Here is a 21,614-nt window from a genome sequence, read left to right as displayed (position 1 = left end):
TATATATATATATATATATATACTATATATATATATATATATATATATATATATATATATCAGTGAGAGAGAAGAGAAATCGAAGTTTACAGTTGTGGAGTCCTCTAAACTTACTATTATGCTTGTAGATGGAACGGTTAGGATAATAGGTTTTTTGAACCAACAAAAAAATGGAAAGGCGAGCAGATGTCACGCACTGGATATTTGAAAAAGCATTTAAACATAAACAATAATCTGCAATGTTACAGGTGGAGCTATATGGGTCAGGGGTCATTATAAGTTTGAGGAGGCTTATGGAAATGACACTTGAGGATGCAAGAAAGGCAAATCAGGATAGAAGAGTAGAAAAACTCCAATACTGTAGTTAATAGGATTACAGTTATCGTCGCTGCTGTCATATAACTCTTAATTATGATTAGAATTATGAAGGCCTTTATAAGTTTACCTACTTTCTCGTATTTCCGCATTACATAACTTTCTATTATGCGAGTTGAGACCTATATGTATTTCTTTGCTTTGTTGGTGGGCTGGGGGTGGCTAACTTTGTGATATTAATTGTAAGCAAATAATAAGTTTCAAGAGCTGCTATTTTACTTTCTTTGATTTGATGCTCCTTTCGGGCGTGAATGTTTTCACACTACACGAGGGTGTGGCATATACATTAACGTCAATATGTATTTGCAAAATTTATGACTTGTATGCGAAAAGGTAAGATATATGTATGGACGCTGTTCGAGATATATCAATAAAAAGTCTAAAACGTTGTCTCCAACCTTCCTGTCATAGCCCTGTTTGCAACCTATTTGTGATGCGTATACAATAAGTTAGGTGAGTGTGTTCAGAGGCCTGGAAAAACTAAGGCCTATTAATAATAATAATCAAGATATGTTTTACTGCAGTATGGACTCTCCATAACGCCCTTTCATGGCGTATTCCTTAATTCGTCAGAAGATGAATGAGAGCTTTCAATCTGTACACGGTATTTTCTGTCATGCAAATAGCCTTCCAGTAATTAAAGTCTTGATCAACAATTCAAATGGATCGTAAGTTACAGGGAAGTAGTTCATGCGCAACTTTATCAAAAGCCACACGAAAATAAAGTAGACCAGGATACTGCATTTGCCCTCATCCATTATTTCCAGTAGATCATTTACAACAAGCACAGTTCCTATAGAAAGTGGTTGTGTATAAGGCGATTGACTACCTGGTAAAGCATGTACCCTTTCCAGCATTTTGAACATGAATGATACATTCGAACAAGTTATTTTTTTTTTATTGTCGAGCGTCCCTTTTACAACTGGTTTGACAATAGCCACTTTCTCACATTTAAGACATGGTTCTGAGAAATGCTTGTATTCATAACTTTCAAAGCTATGACAAAGTTTCCGCTCTTCCAATTCATATATTGGTATCGGATCAATAACACATTTTGATTTCGTAGTCATTAAATTTATTTGATGCCAAACTAATCAGTCCTGTCGCCGAAATGACGTACGGTATACCAATTTGACGTCATTTGCAAACTCTCTAAATGACTGAAAAAACATTAACTGGCATCTCACCCAGCTGATCACATGTTTTGCGGTCTGAAAGCTCAAAGCTTCGGATCATGTATTTGACGCAGCTCAAAAGACAATGTATGAAACAGGGTGTGGTGTGTGTAAGGTATGATTATAACCCACAAGTTTTTGTGTTATTATAATATTATAATATATGCAGTGACTGAAAGTTATTATTTAGATTTTTATTCTATTGTTCATGGGGAAATGTATATAAGATCTGTTAAAGCCAATGTTTATTACTCGAGTCTCAAAGATTCGTTGACCCTTTATTGGCACTATGAAACATTCGAACAGGTAGTAGTAGACTTCTGACTCAACTCTTAAGAGTTGAGACCATGTCCTCCCATCGGAATGTAAACAAACTGGTGATTTTAAAGAAATTCTCCGATTTCCCACGTCATATCGAAGAAATTTCGAAGGCAGATGTAGAATCCAACAACAAAGGAGTTCTTACATTATTTACCGATGGGAAATTAATCCTAACGACATGGCTGAACAAGAAAGTCTCATCAAAGGTTGTTGAGGATGTATCCGAGTGAGTGGAAATCGAAAGTAGTAGTTTTTCTTTTCTTCTTTACCTTTCCATGCTTATTGTCTTTGGGGTTAATTTGTGGGTGCTGTAGATATCTTGAAATATTTTGTAGGCTATACAGAATTTTACCACAGTCAAATTTGGTATTCCGTAGCTAGGTATTTTCCACAGCGTCAGTTGCGACAACTTTTTTCGGGAAAACATCTTGGTAGAGAGACATAGGTAGGTAGCTACTATTTGGGATTTTATTTAGGCTATTTATGGGGGTCATTATAGACGTATGGGTCACCTCGTTTGGCCGAAGGTGGTTGGTACTTATTGTACACTCATTGTTGTACTCCATACATAGGGTAAACAACCGCATGGACTGGCTCAACTCACCGACGGTCACGGCTGGACACCCCCGAAAAAGTACTTAGGGTAAAAAACCGCATGGTACAGGGGTAAACCATGTACGATCAATGTGTACAACCCCAAGAAAAGTACATTATAACGCGTCCTGACACCGGAGTAGAGGTCTTTAGCTCCGTTTCTCACCAACAACAAGTCGCGTCTGATGCCCATCTCCGATGTCAGGATGTGTTATAATGTACTTTTTTTGGGGTTGTACACATTGATCGTACATGGTCCACCCCTGTACCATGCGGTTTTTTACCCTATAACACGTCCTGACACCAGAGATGGGCATCAGTCGCGACTTGTTGTTAGTGAGAGACGGAGCTAAAGGCCTCTACTCTCCTTTCAAAGTAGCTTAAGTATTTTCTCCAAAGTTAGAAATTAAGGCCAAATTTAAAGCATTAAACAGAGGGTAGTGAAAAGGGTGGCCAACGCAGTGCAAATCTCACCAAAACGCTTTCGAAATTTTTACTTAAGCTTAAATATATTAGAAGATTGACACCATCTCGATATTTGTGGAGTCGCTTGTGTCAACAAACTTCCCATTGTTCCGACACGGCATACAAACCTTCGGTCCTTTTACAATAGGAAGGTACTAGCGGCAGCTGGATAGGTCGTAAGCTTTCGAACAAGGGGTTCGGTAGTTAACTGCTTGTCCGACAGGCGCGCGCGCGACTGGGAGGTAAACAAATCACTTTTGCTTTCGGCCTCACAGTGGATGGACGTGTGTGTTCGCTCTCTGCCCGCTGCTCGTCGTTTGCTTTCTAAGTTTGGTTGTAATTGTGTATGAAAGAGTATTGTAAGTACAATTATTCTCTCTTTACATATTAATTACGGCTTTCAAGTGAATAATGATGGAATCTCCTCGCCTCGCTACCCCAAGGAGACTTTGCCCGGGTATCGAAGGGCGCAAATGCGGGAAGTTCAGATCATTCCCGGAGATTGACCCTCATATTTTGTGTGCTCGGTGTCGGGGGCGCGAATGCACCCGGGCCGAGCCCTGTGATGTATGTAATGACTGGTCGCGGAGGCGCAGTGGGACTTTGTATGAGGGCAGGAAGAAGCGAAGGCCTGCAAAGGAGTCGTCGGAAAGCTCTCCCGCGACTCCTTTGGTGACGGACACTTCGTCTTCTTTCCTGCCGCCCGCTCAACTTCCACGTCTCGCGCCTTCCCCTTCGGGGGGGGTGTCTAGGTCCTTCTCCTCTCCTGACGTGTCGAGTGTGGAGGAGGGCGCTAGATACCCTGACGTAGAGTTGTATTCTGGGTCCTCTATCCGCTCGTCTTCGCGCGAGCGGGTAGAGGATCCTTCTAATCACCCGACTTTTGCCTCCTCAGTGCGGTTGCCGTGAAGGATGACCTCGGACAGGGTTTTTGGTGTGGGCATCGTTGTGGGGCTGCAGGGCGTGCCGAGTGTCCAGGGGCTGCTCTATCATCTCGCTGGCTCCGTGGCGGTTACTCATGGCAAACTGGTCCACACCAACCCACCCACGACCCTGACAACACCCGGCTACGCGTCCCTCCTCAACCTGTGTACACCCAGCACGCGGTCTCTGTAACACCCACAACATCGGTGCAGGGGCCAGTCGCCGTAACTCGGGGGAGTGTGATGCCGCCACCTGGGTTTGCCGTGCTGCCGCGACCGGACTTCATGTGCCCGAAGAGCTCGCCCCTGGACCTCCCACCGGTACCGATGACGTCTGTGCCGCTGGTTCGACCATCTGTACCGCCCACACAGTCTGCGTACCTGCCGTGACCACCGCTGCTGTTCCTGTTCCTGCTCCTGCCGTCTCGACTGCCGTTCCTGTGATGCTCGCACCTGCTGATGTTGTTCCTGTTCTGGCGCCGCTGCTCCCGATGCTGGTCTGTTCGGACAGGTACGTCCGGGCCTGTTGCTTCGGCAACAGCAGCCCCGGCTCCGTCCTGGATGACAGATCTGACGTCGGTCCTGAGGAGGTTGACGAAGAAGAAGAAGAAGAGGAGGAAGGTGTCGTCGTCGTCTTCATCGTCTTCTTTCGTCGTCGTCCGTCGTCTGCCGCCTCTTCCCCTTCTTCTTCTAAGGCTCCCCCGCCTAAGAAGAGAATGGTCGCCTCCCCCCCCCCTAAGAAGTCTCCTTCGGGAGCTTCTAAGGGCCCGTCTCGCTCTGGTGAGACGGGGGGTTCTTCCGCTGGTCGCCCTGCTCCTTCGGGAACAGGACCCGTCTCTTCTCCCGCAAGGAAGAAGACTACGGGGACCAGAGGGGTGCCGGCTAACACCGGCACTTCCTCACCTGCTGTTAGTGGTTCGGCCACAGCAGCAGGATCCGGCTCGGCCGCTCGTTCGCGAGAGGTACCGAGTGTACGGTCGCCTACCAGCGACCGTGCAGCCAGGAACCAGACCTCTGAGTCGCGTCAGCGTCAGGTTCACGGCACGGAGCGGAAGACTGGTGACAGCCGCTCACGCGACTCTCACCAGACCAGCTCTCGCTCTCACGGCGAGCGGCTGGCTAACCCGGGGGCCCCCGGTACGTTGGACCCGGGTTCCCCCCCAATGGACCGGTCCCAACGGGGCTGAGGCTGGGAAGAGGTCCCCCCGTTCTGCCGGCACCAGCCACGGCTGGTACCAGCGAACTGACGCACCGTGAGGATACGCACCGATCTCACAGTGACAGTGGAGCTCGCCCGGTCGCCTGACCGTCGCTCTCGCAGAGAGCGATCGGGTACGGCGACCAGCACCAGCTCCTCTGACACACGAGACCGGGGCCGCTGTTCTCGGTCCAGCCGTTCTCCACAGCGAGACGGCTCGACTAGGTCTGCAGCTCGATCACCACCGCGGGTTGGCGATCGCCTGCAGTCCTCCAAGCCCACTGGTTCTGCCAGCGAGCGAGGAGGGAGCGTCAGGTCTGCCTCTCCCATACCTTCAACCTCCTCGGGTTACACCTGAGGGGCGAGGTATTGAGGGAGTGATCGTGAGGGGTGCGCCCCTCAGGATCCCAGCCACGTCGTCGTACGTACCAGGCTCGGTTCTCGGACCAGCCAGGTCGTACGCACAGGTGGTTGGAGGAGACCGAGAGGGGGCTGTCGCTGCTCCTCTCCTTGAGGGAGGAGGGTCTCGGGAGATGCTCCTGTTTGAGGGACTGGACGGTCCGACTCCACAGGATGCTATCACGCCCGAGATCCAGAGGAACTTTGCCGAGGTTATTGCGCTGATTCTCAGCACAACGACCTCGGGGAAGGATCGCCGCTCCCCCCCACCATCCGAGCCCACGTCCCGGCTCGAGTCGTTCTGGGGCCCGAAGAGGGAACCCAGACCGACGGTGGGTTTGCCGCGTTCACAGCTTGCGGACTCAGTGCTGGACCAGGTTGAATCGCTTGTCTCCGGGCAAGACGGTTCGCTCAAGTCTGGCAGGTCGAACAAGCTGCTTCCACCTCCTCTGCTACGACAGCGGCGGTTTTACGTGCCATCTGAAGACCCGATGCCGCCCAAACAGGTCAACCCGGAGTTAGCTAGGCTGACTCCGGGTGTGTCTCTGCAACAGCGCCTGTCCGAGAACCTGTGGTTCTCGCAGCAAGAGGCACTAGGCCTGGAATCTACCGCCATGGCAGCTTTCCAGGCCGTCTCCTGGCTAGATCTGTGGTCCCTCACAGTATCTAAGGTCGCAGCCAACTCGGGGGGATTTCTCCCGAAGAGGACTCGGCCTTCCAGGAGACCTTTTGCCAGTATTGGGGGAAGAGCCATCTCCTTCCTTGCCCACCAGACGGTGAACCTGTGGGCCAACATGGTTCTCCGACGAAGGGACGCTGTCCTTACTCGGGTTTCCAGGGCGGCCGGGCGTGAGGCGGCGTTGGGGCTTCGAAACGGACCTCTACGGAGTTCCACGTCTCTCTTCCCAGGAGAGATGGTGGACGCTGCGGTGGACAGACGGCGCACTGATGACAGTGACCGTCTGGTTCACCAGGCAGTCTCGAAGGCTTCTGGGCAGCCTCGGACTGCGGCCAAGTCTAAGAGCTCGGCTAGCGCTTCCTCGGCTGCTAAGACGGTTGCTGCGTCGAAGCCCCGAGGAAATGACTCTGTCTTCTTCGACTTCTAAGCAAGGTGAAGGGGGCCCGTAACCAGCCCTCCTCCCAGCCCTCCTCATCCCGTGGACTGGAGGCTCTGGGAAGAAGTCGAAGAAAGGGGGGAAACGCTAGGGACGGCGTCCCCTCACCTGCTGCCGGAAGTGGGGGGTGCCTGGCCAGCCATTGGGCAACTTGGCAGCGCTACGGCGCCGAGACCTGGATTGTAGATGTCCTTCGGGAGGGATATCTATTACCCTTCGAATCTCCGGCCACCCTCACCTCCAACCCGGTCCAACAGCAGTCGTACGTTCCAGGGTCATCGAAGGACGTAGCACTCAGACAGGAGATCAAGGACCATGCTGAGCAAGAGAGCTGTAGAGATCGTCACGGATTCAGTCACCGGGCTTTTACAGTCGACTCTTCCTGGTGGAAAAGTCTACGGGAGGCTGGCGCCCACCCGTGATAGATCTCTCTACCCTGAAACCGGTTTGTTCGCCAGACCCGGTTCACGATGGAGACGGCACGCTCAGTGCTCGACTCATCAGGGAGAACGATTTCATGCTTTCAGTGGACTTGAAGGATGCGTATTTCCAAATACCCATTCATCAGTCCTCCAGAAAGTACCTCCGCTTTCATCCCTCGACGGGACGGTGTTACCAGTTCAGGGCACTGTGCTTCGGTCTCTCAACCGCCCCACAGGTGTTCACGCGATGTTCACTCTGGTGTCTGCTTGGGCCCATTCGCACGGGATACGTCTGATGAGGTATCTCGACGATTTGGTTAGTCCTGGCGAGCTCCCGCTCGCAGTTGCTACAGGACAGGGATCGACTGCTCGAGTTCTGTCGCGATCTGGGGATCGTTGTGAACTTCGAAAAGTCCGATCTCGAGCCCAAGCAGATGGATGAAGTACCTGGGTATGCTGATCGACACGGTAGCAGGGCGAGTCTTCCCCGCAGACTCGCGGATCAGCAGATTCAGGGAGGCAGCCAACCAGTTCCTGTCTCGGCAGGAACAGGTAGCTCAGCGATGGCAAGTCGTGATCGGACACCTGTCGTCACTCGAGAAGTTAGTCCCCTCACGGGCGTCTTTCACCTGCGGTCTCTTCAGTGGAGACTAAAGGAGAGTTGGTCACAGGCGAACGGATCCCCCAAGCTTTCCAGTGTCACTGACACAGGAGGTGAGCAGGACCTAGCCTGGTGGCTCGACGACAGGAACCTCTTAAGAGGAGTGCCACTGCGCACTCCCCCCCCGGACATGCAGCTGTTCTCAGACGCATCGACCGAGGGATGGGGCGCACACCTGGAGGAGTTGCTGACTTCAGGAGTGTGGGACGAAAACGACAAGCACCTTCACATCAATGTTCTGGAACTCAAGGCAGCGTTCCTCGCTCTCCAAGAGTTTCAGGACCGCTTGATGGGACACTCAGTGGTGTTGATGTGCGACAACACCACGGTGGTGGCTTACGTCAACAAACAGGGGGGCCTAGTGTCTCTCCCGTTGTACCAGTTGACTCGGCAGGTGCACGAGTGGGCTCAGGCACACTCAATAGAGCTGTCGGCACGCTACATTCCAGGAAGAGGAATGTAGTAGCAGACACGCTCAGCCGTCGTGGGATCAGGTGGATAGGGACCGAATGGTCTCTACACCAGGACGTGGCGGAAAGGCTCTTCGACCTGTGGGGGGCGACCAGTCGTGGATCTGTTCGCCACCCGGCACAACAGGAAGCTCCAGGTGTTCTTCTCGGCCGTGCCGGACCCATGGGCAGCTGCAGAGGACGCTCTTCAACACCCGTGGGACAACCTCTTCGCCTATGCCTTTCCCCCGTTCAGCCTGATTCGCAAGGTGATCAGTCGAGCGCTGGTCACCCCGAATCTCAGGATGATCCTGGTGGCTCCCAAATGGCCACAGGCCATTTGGTATCCGGACCTGCTGGCTCTTCTCGCAGGAGAACCGAGAGAGATTCCCCTTGGCACAACCTTCTCGCCCAGCCACACGTCGAGCGGTACCACGAGCAGTCCAGTCCCTACGTTCTTCACGGCCTGGCTGTTATCCACCATCTCTTGCGAACGAGAGGCTTTTCTCGTAGCGCAGCAACAGAGATGGCTGGAAACGTCCGTCAGTCCTCTGCAGCTGTGTACCAGGGGAAGTGGGCCGTCCTTCTGGGTGGTGTCGTAGACGGGGTCTATCTCCTCCTCAGAGCCACTCTTCAGCAGGTAGCGGATTTCCTCGTTTTTCTTCGCCGAGAGAAGCTCCTCTCAGTCCCCACAGTTAAAGGATACAGAGCCGCCTTGGCGCTCGTCCTGAAACTGAGGGGGTTGGACATCTCGAACTCGTTCGAGATCTCCTTGCTTATGAGGAGCTTCGAAAGGTCTTGCCCACCCAGGAACTCAGGCCCCTGCGTGGGACGTGACTCTCGTCCTTAGGAGTCTGACCTCGAACACCGTTCGAGCCACTCCGAGATCGTCAGACAGGGATCTGACCCTCAAGACCCTCTTCTTGCTGGCCCTGGCATCGGCGAAGAGAGTAGGGGAACTTCATGGTCTTTCCTATGATGTTACGAACCACCTCCCAGTGGGGATGTGGGGGATCCCAGTGACGCCACCGGATTTCGTCCCGAACTTCGTTGCGAAGACTCAGAAACCGTCAGGTTCCCTGATGACAGGTTCGAGTCATTCACGATTCCCTCCCTATTGGACTTCACCGATAATGATGCGGATGAGATGCTGCTTTGTCCTGTGAGGGCGCTACGGCGCTATCTGAAGAGAACTCGACACCTCAGGCCTGAGTGTCGACGCCTCTTCGTTAGCACCGGGGTCACCAGAAAGAAGTATCCAAGAACACTCTTTCATTCTGGCTGCGTGAGGTCATCAGGAGGGCGTATGAAGGCTGATGGGTAATGACGACATCCGTACGTCCGTCCGAGAGCTCACGAAGTCAGAAGTATTGGCCCCTCGTTGGCGTTTCGCAAGAACTTCTCCGTGGCGCAGGTCCTGAAGGCAGGGGTATCTGGTCTAACCAGACTACCTTTACGTCCTTCTACCTTCGGGATATTGCCCACAGGTCCTTGGATACGTTTCCTTGGGACCCGTGGTGCTGCTCAACAAGTTGTGTAGCTAACCCAGACCCTGCAGGCTGAACAGCATCGAGTCCTGGTGTGACTGTGTGGATGGATGTGTGAGTGACGTGAGTGACTGGCTCTCCTCTTTCCCATCTTTTCCTTCCCTCTACCTGTGGGCAGAGGGCCATGGTCGTCACTACGCTGGATGAGGACGAGATGCAGGTGAGCTATATGACAGAGCCCCATCCTATCCCTTTCACTAGGGATAGGAGCAGAATATCCACCACTTCCTTCTACAGGGGGGAAGTGGATGCCTACAAGAGTCAAACCCATGACTTTATATTTGCTCCTGTACAGGAACAAGTTCTTGCATTGCTGGTACGAAGAGATACGCATGCCTCTCTCTTAGTACTCGGTCCAGAGGTCTGACCATTGATCCTGCGGTGCACACCCCGATCAATCGGACAGAGGCTTGGATCCCTCCCTCGCTCTTACGACCAGGGAGGCTTCCAAGGTTGGGCGAACACCAGTCTGTTCACAAAAGACTCAGATTCCACCCACCAAGAAGTGAGTCTTCCTATTGTAAAAGGACCGAAGGTTTGTATGCCGTGTCGGAACAAATGACAATTTGTCCAAAATTGCATTTTTTCCTAAACTACATACAAACCTGAGGTCCTTTTACACATAGCCCCGCCCCCACCTCATGCCACCCCTCCACTCTGCAGTTTTGCTTGGGCCAAAGCAAAAGTGATTTGTTTACCTCCACCCAGTCGCGCGCGCGCGCCTGTCGGACAAGCAGTTAACTACCGAACCCCTTGTTCGAAAGCTTACGACCTATCCAGCTGCCGCTAGTACCTTCCTATTGTAAAAGGACCTCAGGTTTGTATAGTTAGGAAAAATGCAATTTTGGACAAATTGTCATTTTCCTGTGATAAATCCGCACACCACATGTACCCATAGATGCTGGGCGCTTTCATCACAATAATCGGAACACGGTCACTGGGCACGACGTTTTTAAGTAAACAACTGTTTTGGTAGAAGAAGACGACAAAGCGTGCACTAGATAATTATTTAAATAAATAGTAAAGCATCAATATTTTACATATTTATGATGATTAATTTGAAAATATTCGTTATTGAAAAAGTAACTCGATTCTGACTCAAATTTAAGTAAATATTTTTCAGAATTAGAACGTCCTTTTAAGTCCTGTATTATGACGTCACAACGTGTTGACTTTCATACCTATTGTAGATGAATTGCTATACTCAAATTTCTTGCAGAACAGTTTACCAGTTATTCATGCACTGTCTGTTTTCACACCATAAGAAATTAATGGGGCCGAATTTGCAATGACCAGAAAGTCGTTAAAATAGGAAAGTTAGCATTGAGGGGAATATGTTTTGATTGAGAAAAATACAAATTTATACAATAGCTAGCTTGGTAAAAAAAAAATACTTGATTACAAAAAAAACGTTGATTGACAACTAAGCAGCATATCCTAACTATGGGGTTTCAGAGACAGTGCAAGCACGTTTTTTGGCAATATTTCTGTAGCAAACACTCATATCAGAACAAGATTTTGCTATAGTGCATTACATTCAGTGCCGTAATTTATAAGGGTATCGTGAATCACTAATCGTAAAGAATAAGGACACTTGTCCGTGTACCAAGAGACAAAAACTCCATTATCCAGAAATGGATACGAACATGCGTAAAAAGCTCCACCTACCCTCTCCCCCCCCCCCCTCCAATGCCACCCCTGTCCTTCTTCCTTCCTTTGTCTTCCTTTCTCTCTCTGTTGCCAATTGGTATGTGTTCAACCTCCAAACTGGGTATAAGACTTACACAAAATGTGGAAATTGGTGAAATTAGCCTATGTATTGAAAGTATATATACATAAATATTAAAGCAATTTTATCATTATTGCATTACTATGACAACTAGAATTCATGGAAACAGTTTATAATAATGCATCAACGTATGTGTGAAGCTCCACTAATGTGGCAACGATGATTTTGCCATTCTTAGCATGCAAACATTAAAGGTTACATTTATTTCTGGCATACAGTTACTAAAAAAAATCAAAATACTAATATAGACTTAAATCAATGAAAAGTGCTAGCAAGCAAAAAAAAAAAACTTTATAATCCACTTATCCGTCGTCTGTTCCGCTATGGTTTTCGGCAGCCAGATGTACAAGGTCAGAAACATTGGATTGTATCTACTTTAGAAATATCTGTAATTTTGGGGGGTAATTTGGTTGCAAAAAAGGGGTAATAGACATGAATTAATAAACATTTTGAAATAACAAAGTAAAGTTGAACTAAATAATGAGTAAAGTAAACAATTAAGGGAATAAAACTTTGCAGCGTCGTTGTCTGCTGCTCGTAACTGTGTTTGTGGAGTGAGCGCTTAGGAACCAGGAACAGCAACGTGGTTCAAGTGCAATGTGGAGTGAATTAAGACCAAAATTTGTATAATAACAATCAAATAAGCACTGTGGAGTTTCAGTTGTGGTGGCAGTAAGGATAAAACCACCGATTACAAGGTAAAAATGAATTCAGTTCAAACCATGACCCCGGGAATAACAAGTTTCATACTTTCAGTAATATAGGCAACAAAATGTTGTTTTATTGTGCTGATTACAACTGCAATCTTGAGTAAGATTAATAAACGTTACATATATACACTAACATTGTTAAAATGAGTGCTGGGAAGGCTGGGAAAGGTGGTGTCCATCCGTGACTAGACCCGTCCAGCCACACGATCGCCACCATATTGGATTTCAAAACTGCCTTGAAAACATATTTTACGAAGAGCATCACATGCTTATTTTAGTTCGTATGGGGCTTTCATATATCACATTATGTTGATGAAACTTCAATCTTTTGAATGGTATGCTTAGAGTTGTAATGGTATTCTTGTTTCACTAATTAAATATCGAGTGAATAAGACCCGGCCAGTGTGATGATGGTGGATCGTCCGTGATTGTTTACCCTACTTAGTGTGCATTGCTTGAACATTTGAAAGAAAACAAGAGCTGCATGCCATAGGCACTCAATGGTGTGGACCAGTCTGATGGCCAGGAAACCATGAATACCAAAAACCTTTGTTTTTATACATTCAACTTCCCTGTCAGATATATACTTAGCTATAGACTCCGTCGACCCCGACAGAAATTCAAATTTCGCGGCACCCGCTACCGGTAGGTCAGGTGATCTACCGCCCTGCCCTGGGTGGCAGGACTAGGAACCATTCCCGTTTTCTAATCAGAATTCTTCTGTCGCCCGGACCGTCAACATTGTTGTAGGTTCCTCTCGATTGGATTTTCTTTTTTCACCGGCAATTGATCTTCTTGACCGACTTTTGGTGACGTATCTGGATTGTTGGATTGGCATACGCTTTTGTGGACTGTTTTGTGGACTTGATTTGGATTTTTCTTAAAAATGTCTGACGCTGGAATGGTTGTGAGACGTTTGTGTGAATGTAGGCGGTAAGGTGAGGTTGCCGAAAGCTTCGGTAGACCCTCACACCGTATGCAAGGGTTGCAGGGAGTATGAATGTTCTTTCACTAATACTTGCAAGGAATGTGAGAATTTGAGTGAGAGTGAATGGAAGAATCTAACTAATTATTTGAAAAAGTTAGAGAGAGAAAGAGTGAGGAAAGCTTCTTCTAGAAGTTTGGGTAGTTCTAGATCGAATGAACTAGTTCCTAGTTTGGGATCTTCCCCAATGGAAGAAGTGCTACTTCTCCTTCTTTCAGCCTCTTCACCTATTGCAGATCTGTAGATTCGGCAAAAGAACTTGCGGATCTAAAAGCAGCTTCAAGATCATGGAAAACAAAATGGCTGCCCTGCAAGGTAAGGCTAGTGATGTTACAGTGGACAGTGATGTGAGTGTCCCCAGTGTAGTGGAGGGGGCATCTGGTCGGCTCCGCAACGCTCCCAGGTCTAGACCTCTTCCAAGCTCACATGCCCAGAGAGAAGGAATGTCAAAAACCAAGTAAGGACGGTTGTGGAGAATCCCCACCGATCAGGTGTCCTTTCGGCAGAATCTGTGACACCCCAGACTGCCAGGATCGCTATTGTAAAAGCGTCCTGCGTGATTGTTTTTCATCGTCGGGATCTTCGTCTCCTAGACGTGATTGGAGGGATTCGGATCGCTCGCGACCACTGAAGAGGAGTTGGAAGGCTCTGACTATTGACTCGAGCCCGGAACACTTCCCTGAGGAGTCTCCTTCGGAGGTTAAGAGGGCAAAAAAGAGCCCATATTGTCACCCCATAGTTAGAAGGAGTCAGGAGGTGGAGCCCATGGACTCCTCCCCTCCTCCTTCTCCTCCTCCCGAAGAGGATAAAGAGGAGGTTACTAAAAGGTTTCTAGTTTCCATGCAGGAACAGATATCGTCTTTGGTAGGAGTGCTTTCAAAGGAGCCTCCTCGAAGGAAAGACACTTCCCTTCCTATCAAAAGGTCCTCCAGACGTGTGGAGGTACCTGCCGCCAGGATCGATGCTCCTACTAGAGGTGAGGCTCCTAGCAAGAGCGAGGAGTCAACCAAACGTAAGGAGTCATCCAAGCGCAAGACTTATCAGTTGCGAGGAGCCGATCAGGCGTCTGGCACCAGCCAGGAGTGAAGAGTCACCCAGGAGGCAGGAGCCAAGAGCCAGGGGCGAGGAGTCTCCCAGCAGGCAGGAGCCAAGAGCCAGGAGTGAGGAGTCACCCAGGCAGGAGGCAGGAGCCAGGAGTCAAGAGGCAGGAGTCAGGAGTCAGGAGGCAGGAGCCAGGAGTCAGGAGTCAAGAGCCAGGAGGCAGGAGTCGGAGTTCTTCCATGAGGCAAGATCCGAATAGACTCGTATCTGGAATCGATGATCTTTATTCCAAACAGAAGCTCCTCTCCTTCAGATCGTAGGAGGTCTTGGAAAGACTCTTCCTCCAAACGAGAGCTTTCTCCTTCTTCGGATCGGGTTTGGATGAGTTGTCTGATGACGAGCTTCCTACAAATGAGGGACTCTCGAACTACAAGAACTTTTAGCCCCCTCCTTGTTACTGCAAGAGTTTGGAGACTCTCTTAGTCCAGCCGCTCCTCCTTCTCCTCGTTCTCTCTTTTCTAGTACGACTACTGTGAAATCCTCGGCCTTCCTGAAAATGAAACCTGCGATTTCAATGAAAAAGGCCCTCCAATCTTTGGATTCTTGGATGGGCACTAAGAAAGAGTTGGGAAAAACAGTATTCTGCATGCCTCCTTCCAAACTCCATGGAAAGAGAAGTATTTGGTACGGGACAGGAGAGACTATGGGTCTTTCTCTTCCTGCATCGGCAGAACGCTGACTTTGCTAATCTTAGTGGATGACCCCTCCAGACACACTCTTTTTAGTCTCGGTCAGATCTACATGGAGCATTTCAGAATTGAACCACTTTCTTAAGGGACTTTTCATCACTTTAGAAGTGTTCAATTTTCTGGATTGGTCTCTCGGAGTTCTGGCTAATAAGTCTAAGGACCTGGAATTTCTTAAAAACCCAGAAATTCTCCATAGCGTCCTGTCTTGCATGGACAAGGCGGTACAAGACGGTTCGGGAGAAGTTGCTTCCCTATTTGGTGCTGGTCTTCTAAAAAAGAGATCATTTTATGGATCCCTTTTATCCAAAGCTGTTTCTCCGAGCCAGAGGACAGCGTTATTGTTCGCCCCTCTGTCAGATCATCTGTTTCCTTCTCAGTTGGTGAAAGATATATCTCGCTCGCTAACTGAGAAGGCGACACAAGACCCTCCCTTGTTCAAACTTCTTAAGAAGAGTCGTCCTGTAGTGTCGACGAAATAAAAAGGACTCGTCCTCCTCAGCAGCCCTTTCGTGGAGGTGCAATGGCTCGTCCCCCTTCCAGACAAGAGGAGCTCTGATAAGAGAGGAAGGTCTTCCTTCAGGCCATTCAAGAAAGGAAAGTGACTTGATGATCCTCCAAGCAGCAGCCAGTAGGCGCCAGACTCCTGAACTTTGGCAGGAGCCTGGGCAAAAAGGGGAGCCGACCCTTGGTCAGTTTCAGTCCTAAAGAAAGGATACTAATCCCCTTCGAGGGACAGTCCTCCCCTAACCTCTACTCCTCGGTAACTGTCAGTGAGGTACAGAGACCCTGTAAGTAGGGAAATACTCTCCTTCAAATGGTGGAGCAAATGTGGGAAAAAGAGGCCATCGAACTTGTACAGGATCCACTCTCCCGGGATTTTACATCGCCTATTTCTAGTACCAAAGGCATCGGGGGGGTGGAGACCAGTACTGGACGTAAGCGCTCAGAACCGCTTTGTTCAGAAAAAGAAGTTCCGTATGGAAACGTCCGCCTCAGTAATGTCAGCACTTCGTCCAGGAGATTGGATGGTCTCTCCGGACTTGCAAGAGGCTTATTTCCACGTTCCCATTCACCACTCGTCAAAGAAATATCTTCAATTTATGATAGGAGGCAAGATTTTTCAGTTCAGGGCTCTGTGTTTCGGCCTGTCTACAGCTCCACAGGTCTTCACCAACCTGATGGCGAATGTAGCGAGATGGCTTCACCTAGAGGGAATAAACATCTCCCTCTACTTAGACGACTGGCTGATCAGGGCCAAGTCGGAGAATCAGTGCTTGGAGGACCTATTGATAACAAGAAATATGGTAGAATCTCTGGGATTACTCGTGAACCTCGAGAAGTCGCAACTGATCCCCAGCCAGAACTTGGTCTATCTGGGGATTCACGAGAGAGAATCACTCGAGGTTTGTCAAGAATCTTGAGCTTCTTAGAGAGAGAGAGCAGTTCAGCGAGGGATTATCTGAGCCTTTTAGGGACTCTGTCCTCGCTAGAAAAGTTCTTCTCTCTGTGGAGGCTTTTCACCTTCGCCCTCTTCAGTTTTTCCTGAAAGAGGTGTGGAGTTTGGAAGACGGGACAACTCTCCAGACACTTTCCCGATTCCACAAGAGATAAAAAATCACTTAAAGTGGTGGATCCTTCCTCTACAGAAGAACGAAGGTGTGTCACTTGCCCTGCAGAACCCAAGCCAAGTGTTATTTTCCGACGCTTCGGAGTCGGGATAGGGAGCGACGCTAGGAGCAAGGGAGGTGTCAGGCACCTGGACAAAGGAACAGGTGTCCTGGCACATCAATTGCAAAGAGCTAGTAGCCATACACCTGGCCTTAAGATTCTTCGAGGAGATAGTCAGAGGCGGGGTGATTCAGATAAACTCGGACAACACCACGGCTCTGGCTTACTTACGCAAGCAAGGAGGGACTCATTCATTCTCCCTCTATCAGTTAACAAAGGACCTGTTAACATGGACAGAGGAAAGAGGCATAACTCTCCTCACAAGATTTGTGCAAGTGGATAAAGCAATGTAGAGAGCGGGACAGACTAAGCAGGAGGAATCAGGTCCTTCCCACAAAGTGGACTCTACACACAGAAGTGTGCCGAAGTCTGTGGTCCCTGTGGGGGAGGCCTCACATAGACCTGTTTGCTACGTTCCTCTCCAAAAGAGTAGAGATCTTTTGCTCTCTAGTGGAAGATCCAAGAGCCTTTGCAATAGAAGCGTTTCTCCTGGATTGGTCGGGCCTAGACGCCTACGCCTTTCCCCCGTTCAAGATCCTGGGGGAAGTACTCAGGAAATTCGTAGCTTCAAAGGGCCCGAAGTTGACCCTCATAGCTCCATTTTGGCCAGCCCAAGAATGGTTCACGGAGGTACTGGAGTGGATAGTGGACTTCCCCAGATCTCTACCAAGCAGAGCAGATCTACTCAGACAACCCCACTTCGAGAGGTTTCATCACAACCTCCCCGGTCTCGCTCTGACTGCCTATCGACTATTGAAAGACTTGTCAGAGCGAGGGGTTTTTCTTGCAAGGCTGCAGGCGCTATCGCTCGAGCCCGCAGATCTTCAACAAGAAGAAAGTATACCATCGAGTGGGAAGTCTTTAGGAGGTGGTGTAAGAGTAAGAAGCTGTCCTCCTCCAGTACCTCTATAGTTAACATTGCCGATTTCCTCCTTTTTCTGAGAGAGGAATCGCACCTTTCCGTGTCGACAATCAAAGGATACAGAAGCATGCTGTCTTTAGTATTCAGGAATCGGCTAGAGATTGCAGAGAACAAGGATCTACATGATTTGATTCGGTCCTTTGAAACTTCAAAATCAGCATCTCCTAGAACACCTAGTTGGAATCTGGAAAACGTTGGTCCTTGAAATTCCTTACCTCAGATAAATTCGAGCCTCTATATCTGGCTTCCTTCCGCGATGTCACTAGGAAATGCTTATTCCTGTTGTCTCTCGCGACGGCCAAGAGGACGAGCGAATTGCACGCTCTGGACTCCACAGTGGGATTCAAAGGAGATGCGGCTATCTGTTCGTTCCAGACATTGTTTTTGGCAAAAAACGAGAACCCATCAAAACCTTGGCCCAGAAGCTTTGAGGTAAAAGGCCTATCTAACCTCGTAGGCAGAGAGACAGAGAGGTCTCTCTGTCCAGTTAGAGCTCTTAAATTTTATTTAGAGAGAAAGAAACAGATGGGAGGATGTCAACAAGGTCTTTGGTGTGCTGTGAAGAACCCCAAAAGACTCATGTCTAAAAACGCCTTGGCCTTCTTTGTGAGAAGCGTGATTACTGATGCACACAAGAACTGCTCGGATGAATCCTTCGGTCTTCTAAAGGTTAAGACTCATGAGGTGAGGGCAGTAGCAACGTCCCTGGCGTTTCAAAAGAATATGTCTCTCAGGAATATCATTGAGACTACATATGGAGGTGCAATTCAGTGTTTGCGTCTCCCATTACCTGAAGGATGTGAAAGTGGACTTATGAGAAGTGCTTCTCTCTAAGGTCCATTTGTATCAGCAGATACAGTTCTGGGTCTTGGAGCAAAGACTGATCCTTAAAATATTTTTATCTTTGATGTACATAAACCCTCTTGTTAGATATGTGCTTGGTTTCCTATTAGCAAGCGTACTGATGTCGCACGGGCGGCTGGTGTCATTGCTGGTAGGGGATCAGGGGTATGTATGGCTAGTAGGGGGGGTGGGGGGGGGTACAAAATTTTTTTTTTATGTTTTGTTATAAATGAACGTGTATTTATGTTTCGAGTTTTTGGTTGTTTGTAAGGAGTTTTCGGGGATAACTCCTTGCAATCTTAGAACTAACATGATGTTAGGATCAGGTGATCGGGATCGGTGTTGTGCTCCTTGAACAAGGTGTATTGTCATGTTAGTGGAATAAAGCACCCAATGACAAAGGTCCTTTAAGGCTCTGCCGAGTAAGTGGATAAGACCCCATTGGCAGACCCACAAGAACTCTTAGCCATAGATCAATATCTCGCTGAGGCTCTTGAGGCGAAGCAGACTCCTAGGCAGTAGCCACGAAGTCTTCAGCCTAATAAGGTAGGAACCAAGGTTTATTAATACCTACAACATATGTTGTTTACCTGTCTATTTCAGTAGTTAGCTGTCTCTTACCCACCACCAATGGGTGCTAATCAGCTAAGTATATATCTGGCAGGGAAGTTGAATGTATAAAAATGATATTGTCATGATACAATAAAGTTTTATACATACTTACCTGACAGATATATACGATTAATGGCCCACCCAGCCTCCCCGCAGGAGACAGGTGGAAGAGAAGAATTCTGATTAGAAAACGGGAATGGTTCCTAGTCCTGCCACCCAGGGCAGGGCGGTAGATCACCTGACCTACCGGTAGCGGGTGCCGCGAAATTTGAATTTCTGTCGGGGACGACGGAATCTATAGCTAAGTATATATCTGTCAGGTAAGTATGTATAAAACTTTATTGTATCATGACAATATCATTTTTCTTAAGGTTCCCTCTAGCGCATTGCTGCTAGAGATAGGTAGTAGGGTTTGCGGAAGCTAAATAGGTAAATGAGAGGTTCGTACTAAGCATTACTAGGATGTGTAAAAAACACATAGTAAAATAGGGGAAACAACCGACTGGACTAGCGGATCCAGTTTCCACTACGTGTGAAGTCACCCTCCGAAAAAGTACTTGTTCCGATACGCATACAACCCATCGGTCCTTTACAATAGGAATGTAACTTGTGGCAGCTGGAACCGGTCGTAAGCTTTGAACAAGGGAGTTCGGTAGTTAACTGTTTGTCCGACAGTCCGCGCACCACGCGACTGGGAGGTGAAGACCCACTTTGCTTTCGGCTCTGCTGGTTGACAGACGTGTTCTCCACCTCTCTCTGCCTGCCTTTCGTCGTATGCTTTGTGTCTTCTCAAACTTGGTTTGCTTTGTGTGTGTGTTAAAATACTGTAAGTACGTGTGCTTTTGTATTTTATTATAATCTGTGATTATGGATTCCCGTGAGCTGGAGATGTCCCCACGGCCCCCCATCAGCCGCAGAGTTTGCCCTGGTGTGGAGGGCCGTAAGTGTGGGGCCTTCCGCTCCTTCCCAGAAGTGGATCCTCATGAATTGTGTGCTCGGTGCTGAGGGCGCGAATGCTCTCGCGCCGAGCCCTCTGATTTATGCATATCTTGGTCGGAGGAGCAGTGGGTGCTATATGAGGGTAGGAGGAAGCGATGTAAGCCTGCCAGGGAGTCCTCGGAAGGTTCTCCGGTGACTCCCTTGTTCACTGACACGTCGTCTTCCTTCCTGCCGCCATCTCAGCTCCCGCGTATGGCTCCTTCCCCTTCGGGGGGGTTTCTCGTTCTTTCTCTTCGCCCGATCTGTCTGTATCTGACGTTCCTGCCGTGCCTGGACCAGCCCCTGCCCATGGTGTTGCTGCCCCAGTCGCGGGTTCATCCAGACAGGTGCAGCCGGGCCGTGTTGCTTCGGCAGTAGCCCTGGCTTTGTCCTGGATGGAGGACCTGACGTCTGTCCTGAGGAAGCTGATGAAGAAGAAGAGGAAGAGGAGGAAGGTGTCATCATCGTCTTCGTCGTCGCCTGCTGCCGCCTCTTCCCCTTCGACTTCCAAGGCTTCTAAGCTGAGGAAGAAGAAGGCTGCCTCCTCCCCCCCTAAGAAATCTCCTTCGGGAACTTCTAAGGGCCCATCTCACTCCGGTGAGACGGGGGTTCTTCCGCTGGTCCTTCTGCTCCTTCGGGAGCGGGGCCCGTCTCTCCTTCTGCAAGGAAGAAGAAGACGGGGACCAGAGGGGTACCAGCTAACACCGGTACTTCCTCACCTGGTGCTAGGGGTTCTGCTGCTACACCAGCTTCCGGCTCGGCCTCTCGTTCGCGAGAGGTACCGAGTGTATGGTCACCTGAACGTGACCGTACAGCCAAGGCTCAGGCTTCCGAGTTCGCTCGGCGCCAGGACAGAAGCACGGAGCAAAAGACTGGCGAGGGTCGCTCAGGCGACTCCCACCAGACCAGCGATTGCTCTCGTAGCGATCCGCAGGTGACCAGGGTTGACGCGACGGTCCCAGACCGGCCGCGGGCTGAGGCTAGGAAGAGGTCCCCTTGATCGCAGGAACCAGCCTCGGCTGGTTCCAGCGGTTCGACACGCCGTGAGGACAGGCTCCGCTCCCACCACGACAGTGGTCTCTGCAGGTCCCCTGACCGCCGCTCTCACCGGGACCGGCCGGGTAGGGGGACCAGCAGTAGCTCCTCTGACGCACGGGACCGCAGCCGCTATTCTCGGTCCAGTTGCTCTCCCCAGGAGAGCCGCACGACCAGGCCTGCAGCTCGATTGCCACCGTGGGTTGGCGATCGCCTGCAGCCCCCCAAGCACGCCGGTTCTACCGGTGGGCGAGGGGGTAGCATCAGGTCTTCCTCTCCGATCCCTTCAACTTCCTCGGGTTACGCCGGGAAGAGCGAGGCAATCCAGAGTGATCGTGAGGAGCGCGCTCCTCAAGGTCCCACCACGACGCCCTATGAGCCAGGCATGGTCTTAGGACCGACCAGGTCGTATGCGCAAGTGGCAGGAGGAGACCAGGAGGGGTCTGTCGCTGTTGGAGGAGGGTCTCGAAAGGCATTCTTGTTGGAGGGACTTGATGGTCCTACTCGTCAAGACGCAGTCACTCCCGAGATCCAGAGGTTGTTTGCAGAGGTTATTGCTCTGATTCGTCAGCACAACA

The 21,614-nt window shown here is 49.6% G+C and overlaps 1 protein-coding gene across 1 annotated transcript in view; it reads left to right on the top strand.

Moving 5' to 3' along the window:
- The first annotated feature begins 1,864 nt into the window (after window positions 1–1,864).
- LOC135197854 (spatacsin-like) overlaps window positions 1,865–21,614 on the top strand; it is a 443,463-nt gene continuing 423,713 nt past the window's right edge. The window contains 1 exon segment of the mRNA XM_064225036.1: window positions 1,865–2,097. Coding sequence (XP_064081106.1) covers window positions 1,898–2,097 — 200 coding nt within the window. The 5' untranslated portion in view covers window positions 1,865–1,897.

Source organism: Macrobrachium nipponense, chromosome 21, assembly GCF_015104395.2.
Source record: "Macrobrachium nipponense isolate FS-2020 chromosome 21, ASM1510439v2, whole genome shotgun sequence".
In the NCBI taxonomy this organism is placed as follows: domain Eukaryota; kingdom Metazoa; phylum Arthropoda; class Malacostraca; order Decapoda; family Palaemonidae; genus Macrobrachium; species Macrobrachium nipponense.
This window is presented reverse-complemented; position numbering and strand designations above follow the sequence as displayed.